This window comes from Pieris brassicae, chromosome 6 (assembly GCF_905147105.1).
Source record: "Pieris brassicae chromosome 6, ilPieBrab1.1, whole genome shotgun sequence".
Lineage (NCBI taxonomy): Eukaryota > Metazoa > Arthropoda > Insecta > Lepidoptera > Pieridae > Pieris > Pieris brassicae.
Genome location: NC_059670.1, coordinates 11,484,981 through 11,508,688, shown reverse-complemented (window position 1 = coordinate 11,508,688; position 23,708 = coordinate 11,484,981). Strand labels below are relative to the sequence as shown.

General features: G+C 36.4%; 1 protein-coding gene across 2 annotated transcripts; it reads right to left on the bottom strand.

Annotated features, from left to right (window-relative positions):
- Positions 1-15,956: 15,956 nt before the first annotated feature.
- On the bottom strand, positions 15,957-23,210 carry LOC123710667 (armadillo segment polarity protein). Of its 2 annotated transcripts, XM_045662718.1 has the most exons (16): positions 23,058-23,210; positions 22,718-22,785; positions 22,005-22,129; positions 21,308-21,413; positions 20,989-21,199; positions 20,224-20,806; positions 19,882-20,028; positions 19,430-19,552; positions 19,190-19,360; positions 18,931-19,101; positions 18,183-18,380; positions 17,984-18,098; positions 17,750-17,904; positions 17,555-17,621; positions 17,280-17,312; positions 16,818-16,951 (listed from the first exon to the last, which is right to left on the bottom strand). In XM_045662718.1, exons 2-15 carry the CDS (start codon positions 22,752-22,754, stop codon positions 17,308-17,310), a joined length of 2,214 nt encoding a protein of 737 aa, XP_045518674.1. In that variant the 5' UTR covers positions 22,755-22,785; positions 23,058-23,210; the 3' UTR covers positions 16,818-16,951; positions 17,280-17,307. The 2 variants fall into 2 exon arrangements, with proteins under 2 accessions (XP_045518672.1, XP_045518674.1); XM_045662716.1 differs by lacking the exon at positions 17,280-17,312 and having other exon boundaries at positions 15,957-16,951.
- Between the last annotated feature and the right edge of the window lie 498 nt (positions 23,211-23,708).

The following is a 23,708-nucleotide window of genomic DNA, read 5'->3' as shown; positions in this document are numbered from 1 at the left end:
TAAATACAAAGTTAGGACAAGTTAATCGAACAATACAATTACTAGTTATATAATATTCTTGCTTAATTGTTCGCATATGACAATATTTCGAATGATGACAAGCTAAGTAAACATTTATGTAACTTTTATTTAATATAATTAATCACTAAAATGTTAAAAAAACCATTTGAATATGAATATCGAATGAAACGGTTTAATTCTTTAAGTAGTGTAAACAAGTTTTGTCTATAAATGTTTCCCCGTTCTCCCTAATACACCCGTTTGACCGGGAAATTATCGGGCGATCAGTTGACTAACTGGTCTGCGATGTAACCTTACCAAAAATGTTTCGCCGGGAAGGTGAATAATCTATGTTATGGAACTGTAAATTGGGCGGTATCATAAATCGAGCAACAAATCGTGCGACAAGTTGAGCCGAGAGGAAGCCAGACCATGCCACCTTCCTCCCGGCGGCTGAGCATTAACAAGTACTTTGCGAGATAAATAAAGTTAGTTTATAGCTGTTGACGTTTGTACGGATTTTTGAACAAGTTCTTACTAGCTAACATTAACATATATCTACGATTAACATCATATCTATCAATGAATGAATTTATAGCACTTTAAGGTCTCTTTAGAATAGATTCGTATAGAGAGCGGTAATGAGATGTTTGCGTAATTCTATTTCCTTTGCTACTTATTGAAGAATATATATTAATTAATTTAATTAAGGTTTAATCAATGTAATTTAAACATTATTTGTTTAAAAAGTACTAATAAATATTTGATCTACAAAAAAATTTAATAACACAAGTTATATCGAATAGAATAGTAACCGCAAATAGGCCGTTGCCGTATTCAAAGGATCGGTTCAAAACGTAAAAGATAATGTGTATTAATAGATCCAATTCTACAGTATATTATATTATTATCTTATACTAAGTTATTCTATATTTATTGGTTTATAGTTTATACTATTCAAGTCATATGCGAGCGTTTATAAAGCTTATAGTACCTACTTTTGTATAGTGCAAATAATCATTCATTAAATATTATAAATTGAATCTTTTGATTACAAATTTATATTAATAAAAAAACGATTAAATATTTATTTTCCAGTGGAAAATTCTAGAAACATTTCTGTATGAAACACTCGTATTCGAAAATGCAAGATGAATTGCGTCTTTGTATCGAGGGTTTTCAATTCCTATGTCAAGACGTAAGCTTTTTATTTCACTTCGCTCAGCGCTACGAAGCTACTGTATAGAATTGATCAAAGTTCTCACAACTATTTAGCTTTATTTATTAAGAAGCTGCAGATAAAACTACAATCAAAATAAATTAGACAATGACAAAAATACACTAAATTTCTTCCACTGAAAACGTTTCGTAATAGATATCTATTGACCGTATTTAGTCGGCACATGTGACTCCCGTATGTGTATGTGACATATAGAAGTTATGGTCTCGACTTTGAATATAACCCTAAGGTGTGACGACTTGTCATATAAGCAATTATTAAGTTTAAGAAATAGTAGGCAACAATTTAAAAGTCTTCTACTGCCGGGGAGGCACCCCGTCCTTTAAGTATTCATCTACCGATAGAGATACTTAGTTTAATTGCGACTCTGAGGACAAACATTTTAAATTAAAAAATAGTAAAAGTCCTGATTAATAAATAAAATCTAAAATTCTTCCCTCTTGATTATTTTAAACAGATAATTTTAAAACACGCTTTTGCTTTCTATTTGGTTTTATTTCGTGACAACTGTCAGTCTTTAACCCTTCTCGTTTTATACCTATTTAATTATTTCATACGTAACAAAATAAATCGTAAAAATGTTAATTAAATTTTGCAATGAAGGGGCCGCTACAGGGTTAGAGTGGCTAATTAATTAATAATTTAAATATTTCAAATGTAATTATCTATTTATAATAAATTCGCACTGTACATATAAATGAGTTAGTTGACTAATTAAAATAATTTTACTTATATTTGTTTAAATTTAAATTCGTAGAAAACTTATTAAGACTGTATAGCAATGATTTCAAAATCGACATTGATCTTCACCGGTATAATACGCTCATACTCGTAAAAACCACAAGACTTTATCTATCCTTGCCCTCTTATGCGGAGTAAATACGCTTATACATTTGCATTATGAAGTCGAAGAGTAGCAAGTAGCGGCCCGTTCGCTGGAATCTATTAAACGGATTACGATGCAGCAAGACGAGGGTCCCTTCTGTCTCATACGTGATCGCATTTACACCATTCAATCGAAAATGTTTTCAATTCTATTCTAAAGGTTTGTTAATTTTTTGGAAGAATGGAGCACGTTGTGATGTAAATCCATCGTAAGAGCAATTGTTATTTTTATAGAATACTGGAAAACGGGAAGAAGGCTCACCTGTTGTTAGAAGATACCGCCGCCCATGGAAACTCTTAAAGCCAAAGGGTTCGCCAATGTCTTGCCGGCCTATTAAGAATTCTTATGCTCCTTTGTAGAAGGCAGTAGGCAGCTGATTCCATAGAGTGGTGGTGCGTGACAAAAACTTCCTTAAAAACTCTCAGTTGTGGAACGACAGACGTCGATGTAATATTGTGGAATTTCGTACTCGACGTCTGATGATGAAACTCAACAGCAGATATTAGTCCGAACAAAGTACAGTAGAAGATGCAGAGAGACGCCACATCTTTACCCAACGCCAAGGAATCAATAATTTCTTATTCTTCATTCAAAAACCAACATGGGTTTTGCTCAACGTATTAGAGTATGACATTTTTATTTATGTGCTTTAAGTTTAAATTTTATTGACATCTTAGTTATATGAAATTTTCACTTGAAACACTTTACAAATAAAATGAGTAAATTTAATAGTAATTGAAAATTGAGAAGAAAACTTTCTTAGCTTAGGCGACCCATTTCTTTTGATCGCTTCTGTTACGGGTCGGTGTAAATAATGAAGCTCTTAATCTGCGTCAGCTAAATTATTTATGCATTTAAAAGGATTTTCTCTTAATATGAGGTGTAGCCGCGCGGTCACGACTTTCCGGCTTGTCGTTGAAAAGTTAATTGGGCTCGCTGTAATTAATGTTTATTCAAGAGATCGGCATACCTTGTCAGTTGCCAGACATTGACGCTGGCTGAATACGTATTGAAAAATGTTTTCGGCAAATTTCCAATAAGTTATGACATTTATAACATAACATATATATGACACTTTCTGTTAGGTTTGTGTTTAAATTTGCAAGTTTTATTTTTGATGATTTATATGACGAAGCCGAAATGCTAGCCATTTGTAGTGTTGTGATGTGTTTTTTTTTGGTAAATTTATTATATTACACTCAAGATTTATATTTGGGAATGCAATAATTAAAAAGCATTTCCGGTACAATTTTTTAAGGAATTAAATATGTTGGGGAAATAACTTTTGTCTTGCGCGCTACACCGAACACTGTTACCATTAATATCTGAATGGCGTCTACACCAATTATAAAGTCGAAACCTTTCAGAATACGAACGAATTTGTCCCTGTTCCCTCCCGACCATTGATTGACGGCTTCAAAACGCTTTTGACACAAGTTGTTACCGCGTTACGGCATTGTGATTTGTTTGGAAACACTTGCCAATTAACATGTCGCTCTTTCGACAAGTAATATGGGAATATAACAATAAGCATATAGGCAATAGTAAGGCAACAAAAGGAATGTAGGGAAACAGTTTAAGAATTATAACAGAATATATATTCTAGTAGCGTAGCATTCGAGGGTGTACGTCGGTTACGTCGTCTCGGGTAACGACGATCATTTTATTTCATAATTTTCTTGTCAATTACTTTATTTTTTGGGACTGATACTACTCACTCATACCGTATGGGCGCGTATTTATTGCACACATGAAAAGAAAATTCTGTTGGTGCTCAGCCGGGGTCTTAACGCACGGGTGAAGACTCGCTATCACTGCTCTTACAACAAAAGTTACATTTTTTTAAAAAAAATTCTCAAACATCATACATGTTAAAATGAGGACAAAAATATGTAAGAAAATTGATATACACGTGTGAAAATGACTCGAGAACTTAAGAATACGAAGCGCTTACCAGATCAATGCAACATAGATAACACAATGTACATTTATGAACGTCAAAAATAAAATAAATATACATTTAATGCTTCTAATTTTACATTTACTGCCAGTTCTCAAAGCAAGGACGTAGGACGGAAGAGAAGAACTGGCAGTAAACTCTCCGCCACTCTTTTTATTCGCCAAGTTCTTTTTGATAACACAACTTTAGTAAGAAGCTGCAACCATTACACCATGTTCCACATGACATTTTAAGTAATAAATAATAATAAAATAAATTATAAACAAAGATTTGTCTCAGATTGTCAAAGATCCTCTATCACCAGGAGGCATGGTGAAATAGGAGCATACACTTACATTCTCGTGGGAACAACACGCAAATACATAGTCGAAATAACTAACAACACAGCATGCATGAATTCAAGTACGACCAGTTACCACAAGTAGCACTCATTCACGAGTATCACGCATGGCCAGTCATCGGCCCCCTCGCCATATTTTAGGGAGAGAGACAACCCGACGCATGGACGCCGCCACAAGCAATGACATTTAAGCGAGCATGACGATCTTTGAAATGTGAACTTGGCTACATAAGAAAATACTAATTATACTGAAAAAACTTAAAACCCATGGATCACGGTTTGTTCCCACTACATTAAAACAGTCGTGGATGTTGATGATCGCCCCAGTGTCAGGAAATGTAGGCGAGAGATTCAGTCGCGTTACCTCTTTATACTAGAGCAATTCATATCCAAGCACTAGGATCGTTTAAATATTCATTTACATTATAATAGGTCTTAGCAAGCAGTTTTACTTTAACGTCCGATTTAAAATTATTTATTGACAACACTTGTATCTAGGGATTTTGTTGAAAAAACGTGTACTTGGAAAGAATTATTCGTTTTATGCAGCCTTGTAGTTAGTGCACTAATTTTGTCTTTATTGCGAGTACTATAATTATGGAAGCTAGTATTATTTTTAAAGATATTTATATATTTTAAAGATATTTATATATTTATATTTTTAAAGATATTTATATATTTATATTTTTTAAAGATATTTATATATTTATATATCTATATTTTTCCGCACATACAAAATACTCCCATAAAGATATTAACTTGCCAAAGTCAAAATATGTAATTCCTTGAACTTGCTTCGGACTGACTCCTATGGAGACAACACAGTTCGCTATTATAGCCCGCTTTTGCACTACAAATATCAATTGAATGTCAGCTGCGTTACGCCACAAAATATATGACATGACATGATGCTATGAAAATAGCTGAAATAAACGACCTTTGCTGTATTCTCGTCTGTAAGATGGCGTATCTTTTTCACTGCGAACGCTGCAGAACTTAGCCTATTCGAAAGATCTTTTATGTCTACGAAAGGCCCCACTGGAGTTTACTATCTAAAGTAATTACCAAGAACACCGCATTATCAGCAAAGCCTCATGTTTAATTATTATTTGAGAATTACTACTTTAACATTTGTAGTTACAAAATTTAACACATTTTGTCTTTTTTCGTTTAGCTTAACATTATCAGCTGATGATAATCAGCAAACAGTTAGAAGCTCAAGTCTCCTGAAGCTCCTTTACAAGAATTGGTAGGTTAAATGTTTTTTATAATATCATTGCAGGCAATGCGGCTAAATATAAACTCATGAGTGCATACAGGAAAATTCTTTTGCAATACTAAAAGGGCGGCTGATGGTGAAGAAATGCAATTCCTACAGAGACAATTAAAGCCTTAGGAGAACGTGGCGACCAGATGTTTCATCTCATCTTCAAGGTGTGGCAGACAGAAATTTGGCTTTCGGAATGGACACACACCATATTCATACCCCTGCACAAGAAAGGCTCAACAAAGAAATGTAACAATTACCGCCTCATTGCTATGATATCAAAATATTGTTACATATTCTCAACGAGCGCCTGAAAACCTACCTCTCTAAAGAGATCGCTCCAGCACAAGCCGGTTTTGTGAAACGGAAAGGCACTCGGGAACAAATTCTCATTTTACGACAGATCATGGAGAAGTCAAGAGAATCTAATAAGCCCATGTTCATTTGCTTTGTTGGTTTCTCCAAAGCTTTCGGCCGGTGTTGTGGAATACCCTGCTAGATATGGGCACACCAAAATATCTTGTGCACCTATTAAGAAGGCTTTATGAAAAAGGCACAGCTTCGGTTCGCACAGATCAGTTTATTTCCATCCAAGTGCCGGAGTACGCCATGGTGCATAATGCTAATCACTTTGGAAGACTGGACGGACGGTGTAACATTTGGTGGATACCGGATTGCGAACTTGCGTAATGGGGATGACACCTCTCTGTTTGCATCCAGTTCGCAACACTTGGAAGAGCTTCTGTCAAGGATGGAACGAGTGACTCATGAGTTTGGACTTAAGATAAATCGCAGCAAAACCAAGGTAATGATTGTTGACGGTGCCAGAAATAATTCGCCTCAAGTGACTCAAATCGCGAAATGCAATGGGGTCCAATCTTATATTTATTATCTAATATAATGTTGTACTTGTTTAGTAATTTTTGTATTTTAGTTATAAATTTATTGTTTAATTTTAATGCACTTTTTTATTCTTTTTATACTACATCCTTAATATTTTTATATGCTGTAGAGGAATTTGATTCTGAAAGTGAACTATTGCAAACTAAGAATCGAGTAGCCGGCAATATCGAGAATATAATACCGCCGAGGCAAAAGATAATTATAATAATTAAGCATATTATCAAATTAACCCGACACAAACTATTTGAAAAACAAAAGATAATTTATAAATTTAATGTAAATGTACCGCACCGTGCTATATAAATCACTGTTAAATAAGTTTTTATTTTTGTTATAATTGAGCTTCTGCAAAAATAGATGGTATTATACTTACAAGCACTTATATTTAAACGAATTAAAACCGCAACAGATTAGAATGTTCGTTTGAAGGGTCGAATATTTTGATGTGGCGGACCGCAGCTTAAGGTTCTTTCCACGAGTGCCTCGGGCTTTTTCTCTAACGAATAACTTAAAACTTTACTTGTCTTAAGTTCTCAGAAAAGCGCTTTGTTTTGCTTCACGTGAAACCAACGACACTGTTTATTGACCTCGTTTCAAAAGCTACGACAAATAGGTGAAGGAAATCTCTTCGTTTTGCTTTGATTTAAGATAAATTAAATTTTGAAAAATGGTTACACTTACACTTTTGGTTACTAAAATATACACACATATATAATGGTGTCATCGAAAATATGACCGTAGAAAATGATGAGTTCCTGTTTGCCTATCCTATATATATGCCTGTTTATCTATAAATTGTAAATGCACAGAATTTTTTTTATAGGTACTTAAAAAAGGTTAAAACCTTCTAGTTTACTTTTCCTTTAACGGTGGATAATGCCAACCCAATAGCATATACGATTACTTCTTGTTGCTTATATACCGCATACATCATGATATTGTCTACAGGTTTGTATATTTTTATAACATCTCGCTGACCGTACGTAACGTATTCGAGTCTCATCCGTGACAAATGTTTCATTTAAAAATTAACATCATTATGTGTAGCACACATTATCTATTTCTTTACGAAGTATGTGTATTGTTTGCGAATGTAAAGATAGGTTCATATGACAACTGGTCTACGGTTTGAGATGTAGAGAGAGGAGTGAAGATCGTGTAAACTAGCGTTGCATTGAAATCGAGACATATTCAGTACTATTTCCCAAAAGACCCATAGTCCGATCAGAACGATTCTTGTCCTACGATCATACTTGTAATTGTTGTTGAGATATTTATTGCTTTTCTCCCCTTTTATCTAATCTTCTACCTCATTATTCGTGATTGAGTACGTTGCTTTGTTTGTTTATTCGATTATCCATGATGATTATTATGAGTTTTTATTATTATGAGTCAATATTATCAATTATTTGGTTGTTGAACTTGCATCTACTGGATTTATAAAATGCCTATCTGAATTAAAGACAATATTTAAAAAAGTATTTTTACGGTAGAGATGGAAGCAATCTAAAAACCTATCAATGATAGTTCAAGATATTATTTTTTATTTTGGATGCCTACTCAAACTATTACATAGATTTTTATGGGTGCATGCTAATGATTTATTGCAAAATCTTTACAATACATAGATGATTAAGAAAAACACTTTTTGAACGGATTAAAGCTATGTATTATTTTTAAAACTTATAGTTATTTACATAATTCTAAATTTTATTTTTTTCCCGACGTTTCGCGTACTTTTCAGTGTGCGTGGTCACGGTGACTGAAGACGAAAGGTGTTAAATGTCAACTTTCTCTGCAGCTGTGATACTTTGTAAATAACTATAAGTTTTAAAAATAATACATAGCATTAATCCGTTCAAAAAGTGTTTTTCTTAATGTGTAAAAGCTATTTTAACAAAAGACAATAATACATATATGATGTATGGGCCTGGGTATCATTATAATATTTAATGTATATTTATTTTTTATAGACGTTCATAAGCGTAAATTGTGTTACCTATATGAATAAATGATTTTTGACTTTGACCTTGAATACGCGACACGCGACAGCCGAACCAGCGCATAGTATTTTACCGAGGGAAGGGAGCATCCTGGATATAGCTTCCCAGGCCCACACAGACGTTTTCGTCCATTTCGAGCCGTATATGTATCATATCTCATATTTAGGTGTACATTTATTTTCTTAACTTTTTGTATTTTGTTCGTTAGGTTATACTGTCTCTTGGCTTTTATTATTTGAATAATATTTTTAATTTTAAAACAATAACAAGTTCTTCTATAGACGGTTCTGATTATCTTCTTGATCATTTTGTTATTTCAATTGCAGATTTTCAAAAACTAGAAATACCTAATAAATTAGACGATTTCATTTTACGTTTAAGCACTTAAAAAATTAGGCAACGGAATTTTTTTTACAATGGCAAAATATTTTTGAAAAAAAAATACCTTGTTAAACACTTTTTAAGAGGACGAATACATAATTGAAAGCGTACAATGGCTCGATCTGAACCGCCGACCCTACTCTCGAAATGAAACTCGAAGTGGAGTTGTAAATGTTCCGTTTATTGGTCGAACGTTAGTGATGGTTAAACAAAATTACAAGGCGAAACAAGCTTATGACTAACGTCCGTCCGGCATGGCTGCGTAAATCTATCTAACAAGTATACAAATATTAACTTAAACCTTAAATATTAAATGTTTCATTTATTATTTAATCGTTAAACGTATTACTGATTATTTACCCACTTCTAAGGTTAATAGATCGATGTTGGAATATTTCTTTAACGTTCGCCGCCGATGATACATTTTCGATTTTATGAACCCGGTATTGTTGATATGTTGATCGGTGCGCAGCTGTTTTCGAAATTACTGAAGCAGGTTCGTATCCAGGGACCGCCTGGTATGGCTGTTGCTGTTCAAACTACCTTTGGTTTTGTTTTGACAATTGTCATCCTTCTTTGACTGACACTGATTTAGCATAAACAGACGCCTTGTGCATCTAATAAAAGCAATAATTCTGCTTAAATATTTTGAATATTACAATTAAACGCGTTAATAAATAAGAGAGAAAGACCGATTTAAATTTCCAGGATGCGATATGATTCCACAACTTGATTCGAACGAGAAAGTTATGAAGGAGAAAATAAATGAAACCATAATAAATTCGCCCCAAAAATGAGCTGCCTAATCAGTGAGGGCACGGAATTTTTGGGCACAATAAAAACAACACTTTTCTGTTCGTAAAAAATCTCATTTTCCTTTATTGCAATGAGCCTAATTTGAATGGAGTGCTATGCAGTTATGGTTCAAGAGAGTGGATAATTTTAAGTATCTGACTGGGAGAGGAAAACGTACCTACTTGTAATGATTGAGAAAGTCTACTTACGCATTGTGTTGTTCAAAAAATGCAAAATATTAATTGCCGTTAAATATATTTTTATTTTTTTACACAAGATTCAATCGCAGTAGGTATATAGTTGTTTCTATGAACAGTTAGAACAAATAAAAAATACTTTATTCCAATAATTGTATTTAATTAAAAACTGAAGTAGGATAGACATTTGAGAGTAAAAACTCTAAATGGGTAAAGTTCGCGGGATCTTTCTAGAGGGAATTTAATTGAAATTCCTTAGTTAAAGCGGTCACTGGTCGCTAATATTAGTAATGTGGTATACAATAGGTAGCTACATAATTGTCTTTTCTTATTAAACTTTCAACTAGAAATATAATAGGTAACAATATATGTATAACTAACAATGAATACAGGCACACAGATTAGTGTTATAATAAACTTTTGACGGATATAATTTACTCTTTTAAAACTACAGACTGTCTTGAAACTCTAAAAATATAAGGTTTAGAATCTTGATTAAATTAAAAAATGGTTGGTTAAAGTATCGAAAGCTAAGCTAAGAACTAAACGAACCCACGTTGGGTTCGTTTAGTTCTTTATGGAAATAATTTAATACTTCCCAGCATTTATTCGCTTAGTTGCAAACTTTTAAAATATTTCGATAATATTATGATATCGTATTAATAAAAAAACAGTCTATATAAATAGGGGATAATCCTTGATTGCTATCAAGAGTTTACCAAAAATGGTCATAAAACTCTCTGGGGCTCTTCAGTAGTAAAAAACGCATTAAATTGGCAACGGTTTGCAGGTGAAGTAGATCAATATAATTTTATTTTTAAACTTTTAATAAGCTAACGTGTACGTTACATTTTCTACAAACAATCTTAAGTGATGCGTATTATATCTCTCACTTTAATATGTATATTATTTCGATGGTAATTTTTGTAATAATAAGGATACTTAGAAAGTTTAATAAAAAAACATGTCCATATTTGAAAGTTACAGTAACACCATCTTCATACATTGCCATTAAGTTTTCGGCCAACTTTAGGAATGACAAAGTTTAGAAATACAATATACATACTTATTTAAAATCATACTAGCAAGGCCACTGATGGATGTTATTTCCAAGTAATATAGCTAATATTTTTTGTTAATAGAACACACAAGCGTATGTGTGTTCGGAGTGTTATTCGGATAATAGAATAAAGTATTTACTATATTTAGTCTTATGCTATTTAAGACGAACTCCTCATTCACTTGCATCAAGTGGAAACGCAAGTGGCATTCTCTCATTAACATTACTAAATCCGTTGCATAATTTACACGATCTTACATAATATAGAAACACCTTTGTTTATTCCTTGTAAAAACTTTTCGCTTAATACACAATACATTTTTATGCAAAAACAGTATCAAATCATTAAAATTAAGCTGGACAGATGGGCTTCCCGTGTCGACCGTAAAATGATAATGTTATCTAGTTATCTACCCTAAGCGAGGTTTATTAAGCAGTCGTAAAAATTGCATGGATGCAGCAAATTATGACTAGCTTGTAAAAACAGAGTATCCATAAAGTATGCTGTAATAAAATCAGTAGCGTTTTTTCATTAAATCATGTTAATAAGCGATATAGAAAGTAGGTATCTATTCCAGACTGGCGGGTTGGCTTATTCGTATTTAAATTTTTACAATCACATCTCTCCGTGTTTGTTTTTGTATTTTTCAAGATTATTTTTAAAAGTTTCCCTGATTTCAGGTGTAATCCGAGACGACAAATCGAAAAGTTATGTGGTAACATAACGATTGAGCTTCATAAAATCTGAAAAAGTACCTAATAAAGTTTGTCAACCTACCTTTCCTAGTATAATAGTATTATTATAAGTACATACACATATGCAAATATTATAGGTTTCGATTTGGGCATTTAAGTATGAAAAGGTTGAAACGCATAAATGAGATATCATGCTTATAGTGGACATATGCTAACCAACAAATTCAACCCACCAACCAACAGCATGAGAGTTATGGACATCAGAATTATAAATCTTGGAGAAAAATAAGTGTGATATGATATATAATTAGTGACTTCCATGCATCCTTCAGTGCCTTGCAAGCTGAAACATATTTTGGTCGCCTTTAGAGCGTACTTGTTCACGTTCTTTTCCTTTATTCTGAACCAACCAAACCAACAGAATGTAATTAATACTTGTCAAAAACTAAATTATTAGCCCTACCACGGCCCACTCTTTCACCACAAATTAGTTATGATATGTACTTATTTCCCAAGTAGTAATTATCGACGACTCGGTAATTATTACTAAAACGAGCCAAAGTGTTTCCTGTACAACAGTAATAAGGGCGAGAATTTAATCGCAAAATCGTCTGACGGGCCAAAAGCGTTTAACCTGTATCAAACATACATGAGTAAATTTCTTGGTGATTATCGGGTTCGGGTTGTAATTTGGAAACTCCCTGATGAATGTTGAATGATTCAACAAAACTGATTTATAGTTTTAATATACAAGTTGACAATAATTAGTACCTTCGGGCGGCTTGCTTCAGTGAAACCGCGTCATACATAGCTATTACATGTGTACAAAAAAAAAGAGGCCGTGCAAATGTATAAATAAGGGCACCGTGAGTATTTATAGCGAGCCTATTGAGAACCTACAACGGAGATTAATGGCTTATTCATACCATGACGTCGAAAAAATCTGCCATTTTTATTAAAATTCGTGTCCTGACCTCGCGACTTAAACAAAGTTTGACTGTGTCGCCTTGGAACTATGACAAAATAACGATTGTAAAAAAGTTAACTATTAATTTTTTTTGTATCGAAGTGTCCACGTAATAGTTTAAAACATATAAAATTCAATATTTAAATTAAAACTAGTTCATAAATTAAAAATAATGAGATGTACTATGTCTAATATAGTAAAAACTTTATATTTACTATATTTCGGATATTGAAGAGTTTTATTTTAATTGTAGGAATTCTGATTTTAAAGAAATTATGAAAAAATCGAAGGAGATGAGAAACAAAACAGCATTGCCCATCTACCAACTTTGAAGATGTCGAGTTTATAAATTGCAATAGGTCAACGACTTGTAATTCATTGAAGATTTCACTAAAGCTATACACAATTCCACAAAGTATGTTTTATTATACTCAATCAATTAATAAGGTATGTAGATAGTGTAACAAAATAAATCATTATTCCCTTTATTATATTATTTTAAACCAGCTTTCGCCAGCGTTGATTTCCTGTATTTTACCAAAGTCTCTTGCGACTTCTTCAAGGATTAATCCACATATATAGCACATTGAATTACACATCTAAACTTTCTTTAATATTTAGTATACTAAGTAGTATAGGTAAAAACTAGAAAAATCGACGACGCCTGGTTCTCCATTTTACTTATTACTTAATTTATTTCAAGTAAAGGATTGGATAATAAATTTGTGAACAATACTTACCCCATTAAATATTTATAAGTTAAACAATTTGTAAAACTGAACTTTTGAAAAACAATCTCATTATTAGTACCTCAAATGGATTTTTTAGAAAGCTCATGGTAGTCTTCAAGGACGTGTTAACAAATATTGACATCTTTTATTTAATTTTTATAACGTGCAAAAAAGGTGAGTTTTTTTGCGAAATTGGCGAGGATAATATAAGAAAATCTATTTTAAAAACATCTATATCTTCTGGTAAACCTGTACAGTTCACACACACATGATCTTTATTGATAAATAATAGTAGCTTAATTGCAACGTTTTGATTAAAGGACTTATTGTCTCTTCATCAGAAAGAAGGTAGAAACAATTTGACAGAAAGAGTAGTTTAGTTGAAGGAGTGAAATTATACTGAATTAGATTTGTTATGAATGACTAGGGTCACTTAATAAACGTTACGTTACTGTGTGTTAGTCCCCAATACTTTATTGATTCAAAAAACTCCAGCTGCGTATAGTTCGGGTCGCCGTAAGAGATTACTCGAAGCAATCATTCTTAAATTAATTGAAGTAGAGTAATAAGTAAATTTTATATTATAACCAAACAAAATGATCCTGCTTTTCCATTAAAAAAGATCCGTAAATGCGAGTATTCGTTCTCATTATTAGAAGACGCAGTCATTCTACGTCGAGGACCATATTATGTGGAAGTTAGTTCAAGATTAGTACCGCGTGCCGCGGTCTAGGTCCTAATTGTAGATAATAACTGTCGGGACAAAGCCCAAAGGTGGGAAACTTGCATGCGGTTTGCGGTCCCACCTCTCTCTGCTAACAATTTGCGGCTCAGTCAAGTTATGTCGCCGTCTTCACGATACGTCGTGTTTTCGCTTGGATCGCTCTATAATGAAACTGTCAACTCAGCTTCGCATTTTGAGAATACCTAAAAGTTTGGATGCGCTTACTAACTTGATATATTTGGAATTTTGTTTGGTAATATAACCAACCGATAAATTGGATGTTTGTAAGGAACCACTAGGCTCAGCCATCGATTTCGTATCACTTTTCGATAAGTGAAATGTAAGTAAGCAACAGCCTCTATTTTATTGTACTTTACTGTACACAGGTCAATACAGGCGTTGTGAGATTTTACAAGCTTTTCTCGTTAAAGTAAGAACGTATCAGAAGTGAGGCCTTATACATTAATTATTTTTATTATATTCGAAGACCCCCTATTTGAAGCCACAGCCAGCTTGACGTTGACATGCGTTGATTTGACGTTCAGTTTCGTGATCAGATCATTGACTTACTTTGACTTAATGTCCTATAACCCCTAGATGGGGCAGAGGGCGTCCACAGTGATCACTGTGGATCAGATCATTGGAAATGCTAAATTATCCTCCAGGAAGCTAGTTGTGCTCAGCCAGGCAATACGGTCCTTCGCTCCAGGCCATCGCTTGCAACTGTATAGAGGGGAAATTCGGGCCGACACGAAGTAGTGTTCTCATCTGTGTGTGGGAACTCTCCAGTACCAGCTCCTTCCACTTTACCGTATTCAAGGAAGAGCGCATCGTCGACAACCAATGCCTTAGCGTTGTGTAGAGATGCTGGGTCACTCGTCGTCTACCCGATTAATACCAGCACACAACAGCGTTTTAAGGGAGTTTTTCCCGCGGAAACCACTATATGGCACCAGCTGCCCTCCCCCCCTCCCATTTTTGAACCAACTCAGAGTCCTTTAGGAAAAGAGCGTATCAAATCTTAAAAGGCCGGCAACGCACACGCAAACCCGATGGCATTGAGAGGATCCATGGGTGGCGGCGGTATTACTTAACATCCGATGAGCCACCTGCCCGTTTGCCGCCTGTTGCATATAATAAAAAGACAATTGTGGTTGGTTGACATTATTATTTGTCGGTACTCATGTTATTAACGACGCTATGAGTACATGCGATGCAGATCCATGTAATGTCTCCATGTCTTCAGACGTAAGATGCTGCAGCTACTGTTGATCCATGACCAATAGTAACCATTGCATAGTAAAAATATATTAAAATGTTAAATTGTACAATTGTATTACTTGTATTTTTAGGTCTGGTTTGTCTATTGCTTTTAATGTTTAAGTTATTTCCTCTTTGTCATTGTAATGTTTCCCTTTAAATGTTGTGCACACTTGTTATCGATGCACATACATGTATCGTGTTGTTATATGTCATGTGTTTCGTTAGTGTGCCTTTTAAAATAAATAAATTAAAAGTAGATTTCAGAAAGATGTGACTTACATTTATGTACCCGGGATGGCTGTAATGGTAATAGCTCTGGCACAGCAAGAAATAGACCGAATCCCTGGATTTAGGTAAATGCATTTGAGACCTGATATAAAAGGAACTACATGTAAGACAAATGCATGAACAAATGAGCTCAATTAAATTGAACTGAAATAAACTATCGCAAATAGGATCAAGAGAGAAGATACTTTCGTGTCGACCCTGTGTAGTCTATATTATTTGTAAATAAATTTGGGTAGCAAGAAATAAAACACCACATATTTTAATATTAATTTATTATCCATACATAAATGGACACAAAATCTCATACTTCGGCAATGTCTTCACACCGCGATTATCAAAACATCGGCAAAGTCGTAAAATAGAATAGAAAATGATAATACGAGGATCCGAAGAGGAATTAATACTAGGCTTAGCTTAACGATTACACGACACTACTCTGTGCACTTTTACATTTAGTGCAAAGGGCCTACGACCTAAATAGTTACCTATTACGCATCTCTACGGAGTATCGCTCGGTCTCCATATAGAGTACGACACGTGCTCGCTACGAGCCGGACATTTTATAAACAGACGGGGCCGTATCTACTAAATCTTTAATCTTCAATTAAAGTTAGCAAACAATCAGAGCTTCCGCGACGAACGCTTTTCGTTTAAAAACGTCCGACTCGCAGCGGACGCGACGTACACGATCCGCGCGAACAATTAAACTAGGGCCTACGACGCTAACATGAACCTAGAAGCGCACTCCGACCCGCGGAACGTCCCCGGAGTCGGACGGAGTACAAAAAAATATCAAAGTTAAAAAATAGAATTTCCACAAAAACGCGTCGCGACCGGGTCAATCGATATCTCTCTGCACTCGAGACGACCGGGAGTCGCTCGACGGGTCGGCCTTCTCTCTCTCTCTCTCTCTCTCACGCGTCGAGCAGTCTTATGCGTCGGCAAATGCGGGAACTTAACTAATATTAAAGCCTACGAAAGTTACGTCTAGTCACCCTATTCTCCGATCTCTCGCGGGCCTCGCGGGGCTCGAGCGATCGAAAGCGGTCTCGAGGGAAATAGCACCGAGGAGCGGCGGGGGCGGGGGTCGGGGTCCGCCTAGAGGTCCGTGTCGTACCAGGCGGCCACGTTGGCGTTGTCCAGCGGGGGCTGCGGGAAGGCGCCCTCGCCCTCGGCGACGTCCAGCTCCATGGCGAAACCGCTGCCGATCTCCAAGCCCTGCATCGAGTCTATCGGGATCTGGTCGTAGCCTGCGACATTTCCGTCTATCAGACGTCGATTCGTTCCAGATGCGTCCCGCGAGTTGGGACAAATTCGACCGTCTCTCGAAAACATCTCTGCGTTTGTTGAGCATTATTCGATCAACGACGAACGCGTTCATTCGAACGAAACGAAACAAAGTCATACAAACCAACACTTTTAACTCGATTAGTTTAAGCGTTATCTATTTATTTAATTATTAGTAATCATTCAACTGACTAATCTATTTTAAGCCACTCAAAACTGCAGTTAAATATTAATTTAAAAAAAAAATACATGAAAATGGTTAAAATAAATAGTAATAAATATTCCCATCACCTGAGTTTAGTGATAAAAAGGTCCCGGATTAAGCTGCGTGTAAAGAGAAACATATTTATATTCACAATTGTACACAATTCTCCCAATTGTACTCGTTGCGGGAGGCGGACAAAACTGTATTCTGTTTTCCATGTTCGACAATTACAATAAAATTCAAAAAGTTAAAAATATGAGTTTAAATAATAAGTTTACACGCAGAGTAAACATACAGTCTTGTCGATCTCCACGCGTCTACCGGTTAGTTTAAGATTGAGGAAGCTGACGAAAGTCGTTACCTTGTTGGTGAAAGGATGGCCTCGTCCCGTACAAGCCCTCGTAGCCCTGCTCCGGCCCTAGCATGTCCTGAAAGTGGGATTTTTTGTCATCACATTCAACATTCCAGAAGCCAGGAAGCTCACTTTCCTAATAAGTCGTATATTACGTCAATAATATAATATATATACATATATATAACAGAGCGAAACGCGTACCTGGAGATCGGGTTGCATGGTCAGGTCGTTGGGCCACATCTGGTGGTCGTCCCTGAAGAGCGAGTTGGTCAGCTCCATGGACAGACGCTTCTTGTAGTCGTGGGGCTTGTCCTCCGACATGCGGAACAGTACGGCGGCTGCGTACGTGGCCACGCCTGCAACGCGACAACGAATCCGGGGAATCAGTCGGGCCGGAAGGGGGAACGAGGACACCGCCGACGGTCGAGGGCTCACCTTCGTTCCGCGAGTGCAGCAGCTCCGTGAGGGGCGCGGTGGCCCCTTCGGCCTCTATCATCTCGGCGCCTTCCTTGTCCGCCGCCAGCTCGCAGAGCACGCCGGCCGCCACGCGCTGACGGAGAGGAGACGCTCTTTAAGTTTTTTGTACCATTGAATCGAATTGGGCGGAATCGATCGACGCGGACCGAACCGGTACCTGTATGTTCTCGATCTCGTTGAAGAGCAGCTGCACGAAGACGGGGATGACATTCTGCTGCCGGATGAGGGCCCGGTTGAGTCCCTCGCGGGCCAAGATGTGCAAGGCCCCCACGGCCCCCTCCACGATCTCCTCCATGCGCACTCCGTCGGCGTAGGCCCCGCCCGGGCCCGTGCCGCCCGACACCGAGCCCCGTTGCTGCTCGAGGGATCAAAATTTCAGTTTCGAAGTTAATAAAAATCAATTTCGTCTTTAACAAGTAATTGTAACGATTAACAAATTTATATAATATTTAACGATAGTGTAAATTGGTTTAATTATCATTATTATTAGTTTAATTAGTTATTTCGACTACGTATTTGCGTTCTCCTATTTCACCATGCCTCCTGCTACCTAAGGTGACAAGACCTGAGATGTCATGAGGAACATAGTGTAACGGTTGCAGCTCCTTAGAAAAGTTGTGTATAACAAAAACGTTGTAAGAAGAGTGGCTGAGAGTTTATCGCCAGAACGGCAGAGAACTTCCGTTCTACGCCCTTGATTTGAGAACTGGCAGTCGATGTACAATTAGAATAATTGCATATATTTTTCTTTTTTGACGTTCATAAGTATTTTGACTTTGACTTTAATGAGGTCAGTTAAATTTTAAATATTTAAGAAACTTTAAGAAAAATAATCAATGAAAATGTATTTAGAACAATTATTACCCAATATTTTTTTAATTTTATTAATAAGAATGACGTCTCACCCTCTGTGTGTCGTTAAAGGCGCGCAGCAGAAGCCTAACCAGATGATGCACGGCCCCGTGCTCCCTGAGCGGGGCGTGGTTGGCGGGGCAGAGGGCCAAGTTGCGCACCAGGCCCACCACGGCCTTCACCAGAGGCCAACGGGAAGGCGGCTGCAGGAGCTTCACTATCACCTGGAAATGGTCGGCGACGAATTTATGAATAAGATCGATGGCTAAACGACCCGCAGAGGCCGGCCTCTGCCCACAGACGAAACAGTACCGGGAGGCCGTAGTGCAGGCGCACGGCGTTCTGCGCCATCTCGCTGTCGACGTGGCGCGAGGTGAGGTGGCGGAGGGCGCAGACGGCGGGCTCCGTGATCTCCTCGCGATCTCCGGCAGACACGACGGTGCGCACCAGGGCGTCCACGCCTCCCGCCTGGCACACGGTCACCTGTTCCGGACGACTCTCGTTAGCGTCAGCACGATTCGCTACTTAGACTACGTTTAAAGGAAAATGAACCTTATTGCGTTGGTTGTTACAGGTCAGATTGGAGAGGATTCCGGCGGCGCAAGTGACGATGTTCACGTCGGTGGAGGCCAGCACTTGCACCAAGCTTTGCAGCAGTTGTTCCAGTCCGTCGACCTATGACATTAATCGAGAATTCATCAAATCAATTGTACAATACTTATTAAATCATTTCTATTACTTTTTCTTATTGTTTCTCATGTTTTTGAAGTGATATCTTCTAATGGGAGGGTAGACCGCTTCGTTACGTACCGCGTAACGGCGCCAGTCTGTCCTAGGTTCAGTTTCTCTCACTCCAAACCGCAGTGCTAGCCAAATTTCGGACAGTCTCTGTTCCCTCCCAACTCATATAACGTCGGACTATCACCGTTTCGGAAAGTGATTATAATGAGAAAGGGAACAAACAACCTTTCCTTAAAGTAGAAAGCTAAACTTTTTTCGACTACCTTAGTGGCGGCATCGGATAGATTTCTCAAAGTCCAAAGACAGTTCTGCACCAGCCGTCCGCTGGGGTTGCCCAGGTGCATGGCCAAGGCCTGCATGCCTCCGGCCTCCACTATGGCCGGCTTGTTGCTCGAGCACACGGAGAGAACCTGGAAAACAAATGTATATGTTTTATCGTATTGATTAAGTACTGAATGTATCGTGAATGTATTTTTTGGAAATTAGTAAATAAATAAATGTATTATATATATTTAGTGTTTGGTTATATTTAGAGTAGTTTCGGATTAACATTCCCACGCTCACTGGGTTTCCACATTAGGTGTTCCAAGTCATGTATTAATTACCTTAAGAACTCTTGAAGTGGTCCACAGCAGCTTCTCATAGTCATAAGAGCGCATGATTCGCACCAATTCGATGGGACCCTGAGACGCCAGAATAATCAGCTTCGACTCCTGGTTTCCGTAGGCCAGAATCTGCAGACAATCCGTCACGATTGCCAGGAACTTCACGTTATTCCTCTGAAGCAAAGCGACCATTTTCTGCAGCCCGCCGGCCAAACGCACGGCCATCTTGGAACCGTCCTGGTGTAAGAGTAGGTTGTGGAGGGTGGTGATGGCGTAGAACAGGACCGATTCCACCGGAGAACTTAAAAGCTTCACCAGAGCCGGTATTCCTCCACTTTTGAAGATGGCCAGCAGACCTTGGCGATGATGAGACAAGTTGTGAAGGGTCCCCACGGCTCCCTTGGTCGTCTCCAGGTCGTTGCTGTTCGATATGGCTCTGACCAAAGCGGCCACCATTTGTGGAGAGTTCATGATGGCGTGACGAGATGCTTCCTTCTTGGAGAGCTGATGGACCATCATGGCAGCTTGAGAAACAACCACTTGATCTTCATCATTAAGGAGTTTTATCAACTCTGGGATTGCCCTGAAAAAAAAAAATAGGAACAACATTAAAGTTTAATCTTTAAATTGTGACAGGTAAACACACTTTTATTCTGTGGAAACTGATATTTTCTTTGCTTATACTAATTTATATACATATCTTTATGAATGATTGTATTTTTTTTTTTTTGCAGGGAGAATATAAATCCTACAATGGTTTTTTACCTAGTTGCCAAATCGGCATCATCTTGATAATTAATTAAGTTAACCACGGCATGCTTCAACATCTGTGAAGGCTCTGATAAACGTTGGACAGCAGTCGGTTGAGCTGGGTCCAACTGAGTTGAAGGGATTTCAATACCCTCTTCCAACGTTTCAGGGAACATTGCTGCACGGACACGCTGGGAGCGGGTCTGCGAAAGCTGTTGGTTCATATCTGTAACATATGTATAGTATTTTGACATCGCCATTTATGATAACCCAAAATGTTTTACTAAACATGATACAAAAACATTTTGATTAGTGATTTAGCTATAAATCTTACCGTCAACTTGTTCCTGAGTGAACCCCTGTGCAAATCCTTGATCCAGGTCAAACATAAGTTGATCTCCTTCCATTTCGTCATCTTCCTTCCCAGTGAGTGATGGCACCTAATTCATAAGATTAGTGGTTAAAAAGATACATACAAATAGCTTTAATCGGATAAAAAATTGTTTTCTTTCAATGTGTAAAAGCTATGTTAACCAAAGACTACTTAATAATACTATTTTTGATATTTTCATAGTAGCTACTTTGCATCATTTACAGACTATACAGGAATAGACATCACAATTTATCAATCACCAACAATAGAATATCATACAAAGTAGATTACTGTTGCACATAGTATTGTCTTTTGTTATCATGGCTTTTACATATTAAGAAAACACTTTTTAAACGTCGGAAAAATTTAAATTTAGAATTATGTAAATAATTATAAGTTTATAATAATAATACATAGCTTCAATCCGTTTAAAAGTGTTTTGATAATTAGTAGAAAGTATTATTGACAAAGACCATGGTAAACTAGATAATGTTACCATTAATCCAACCGACTACTTGTAAATAATTAAGACTCATTTGAACTCCTTCATGATAAGTAAATAAAATTACGCTTTTGATTTTTAGAGAAAACTTAAAAATACCAGATTTGTGTACTTTCACAATAGTAATACATTTACTATTCCAAATACAAGTTATACCTGAGTAGCAGCCCCAGAGTTGATGCCAGAATCCACCAAGTATGAGTTCTGTTGCCACATGAGAGTCTGTTGCTCCTTACTTGGCGCCATAGGCACATCAGATCCACCATAATTGCTGTGCGACACTGGAATGACATTAATTTAGATGTTACGTAACTGCAATAGTGATTTTTCAATGTTTAGTATGTTATTGTAATTTTTATCATGATTTTTTTAATTAAAAAATTATAACTATTATATTCCTTATTTGCATAATTGATACTAATTTAATACTTTAAAAAATGTTTATTACATGAAATTCTATGCTTATAAAATGCTGAAGAGAGGGCCTGCATTTAGCTATACTGTAAGTATACCTTTGGCTCCTTCAATTACAATAATTATTCATTCATGATAACTTATGTCAAAAATTCAATTAGTCTCTAAATGTAAATTATATGTGTCATGTTTGTAGTATCAGTAGGACTTATTCATGTATTAACCATTTACAGTAATTAATTTTTTTTTACAATAGGTAACAGGAATAGTAAGTTCTCTATTCAAGAAATATACTGATTATTTGGTTTTAATACAGCAATATGAACTATATTAGGAGATAGGAGAAGTTATCACAAACTTGTTCATGACTCACTTATCACAATATGTAATGCAACTTAATAGCTGCAATAGAACTAATTCTCAAATTATACGATTTGTAACAATGATGAACTTACTTGTCCGGCTTTGTGATGATGGTATCTGATAGCTCATGTTTGAACGGATGCAATGATGCACCCAGCGCCTAAAAATTAAACCTTTAAATAGTTTGTAAGAAAAATATTCACGAAGCGGCCATAACTATTGATTTGTAGAGAAGAAATTCAATGGTTGTCTTATATGTAAACTATACATACAAATATGTCTCATTATAACTAACTACACAATGTGCATTTTATACAATATAAACAAATGTTCCATTTCTGTACGAACTAAATACCACACCCGAAGTAATTAGCGAAGTAATTTTTGAAATAGTCTAAGAAAATGAACGCACTTTTAAACAAAATAATATACCTTAGGGTTTTAAGCCGCAGGCAATTCTTTTAATATATCCCTGCCTTAAATTGCTGTTTTTTCCAAATGCATTCACAATTATTACACACAAATCACTCTTCACCACTACAAACCTGACATGACAATATGGCGACGTTGTTACATATTTTTCGTAAAATTTCGTCTGTGATCGGGCCCTCAACTCCGCTATATACCTTTCTCTTTCTTTTAAATTCAAATTTATATAGTTATCCCCGTCACGCAAAAAGTGCTGCTACTTTTCGATCGTCCGTTGTGTTATTCTGTTTAACAATCTACTCAACCGATGTCGCTGTCTTCAGACGTCAAATTTAACATTGTGGTCAAACTTTTACTTGCAGTTTTAATAATCATCGGTAGGTAGCGTTGTTTACAAGAGTTTTTTAGCCGAGTTCAGAAAAGTGAAAAAGTGATAAGTGAGCTAATATTTTTAACTACATATTAGCATCGCGAAAGTGCTTACAAAAGTAGTCCTTAAAGAAATTATATCTATGTTAATATTTTGATAAGATAATTCGGAAGAAAAAAACCTATTAAGGAAAACGGTAAATTTAGGTAATTAAATGCTAGGATAGGATTTAAAACAGGCCCATGTGCCATCGATTCCCACACTTAACAGATGGTTATTTAAAA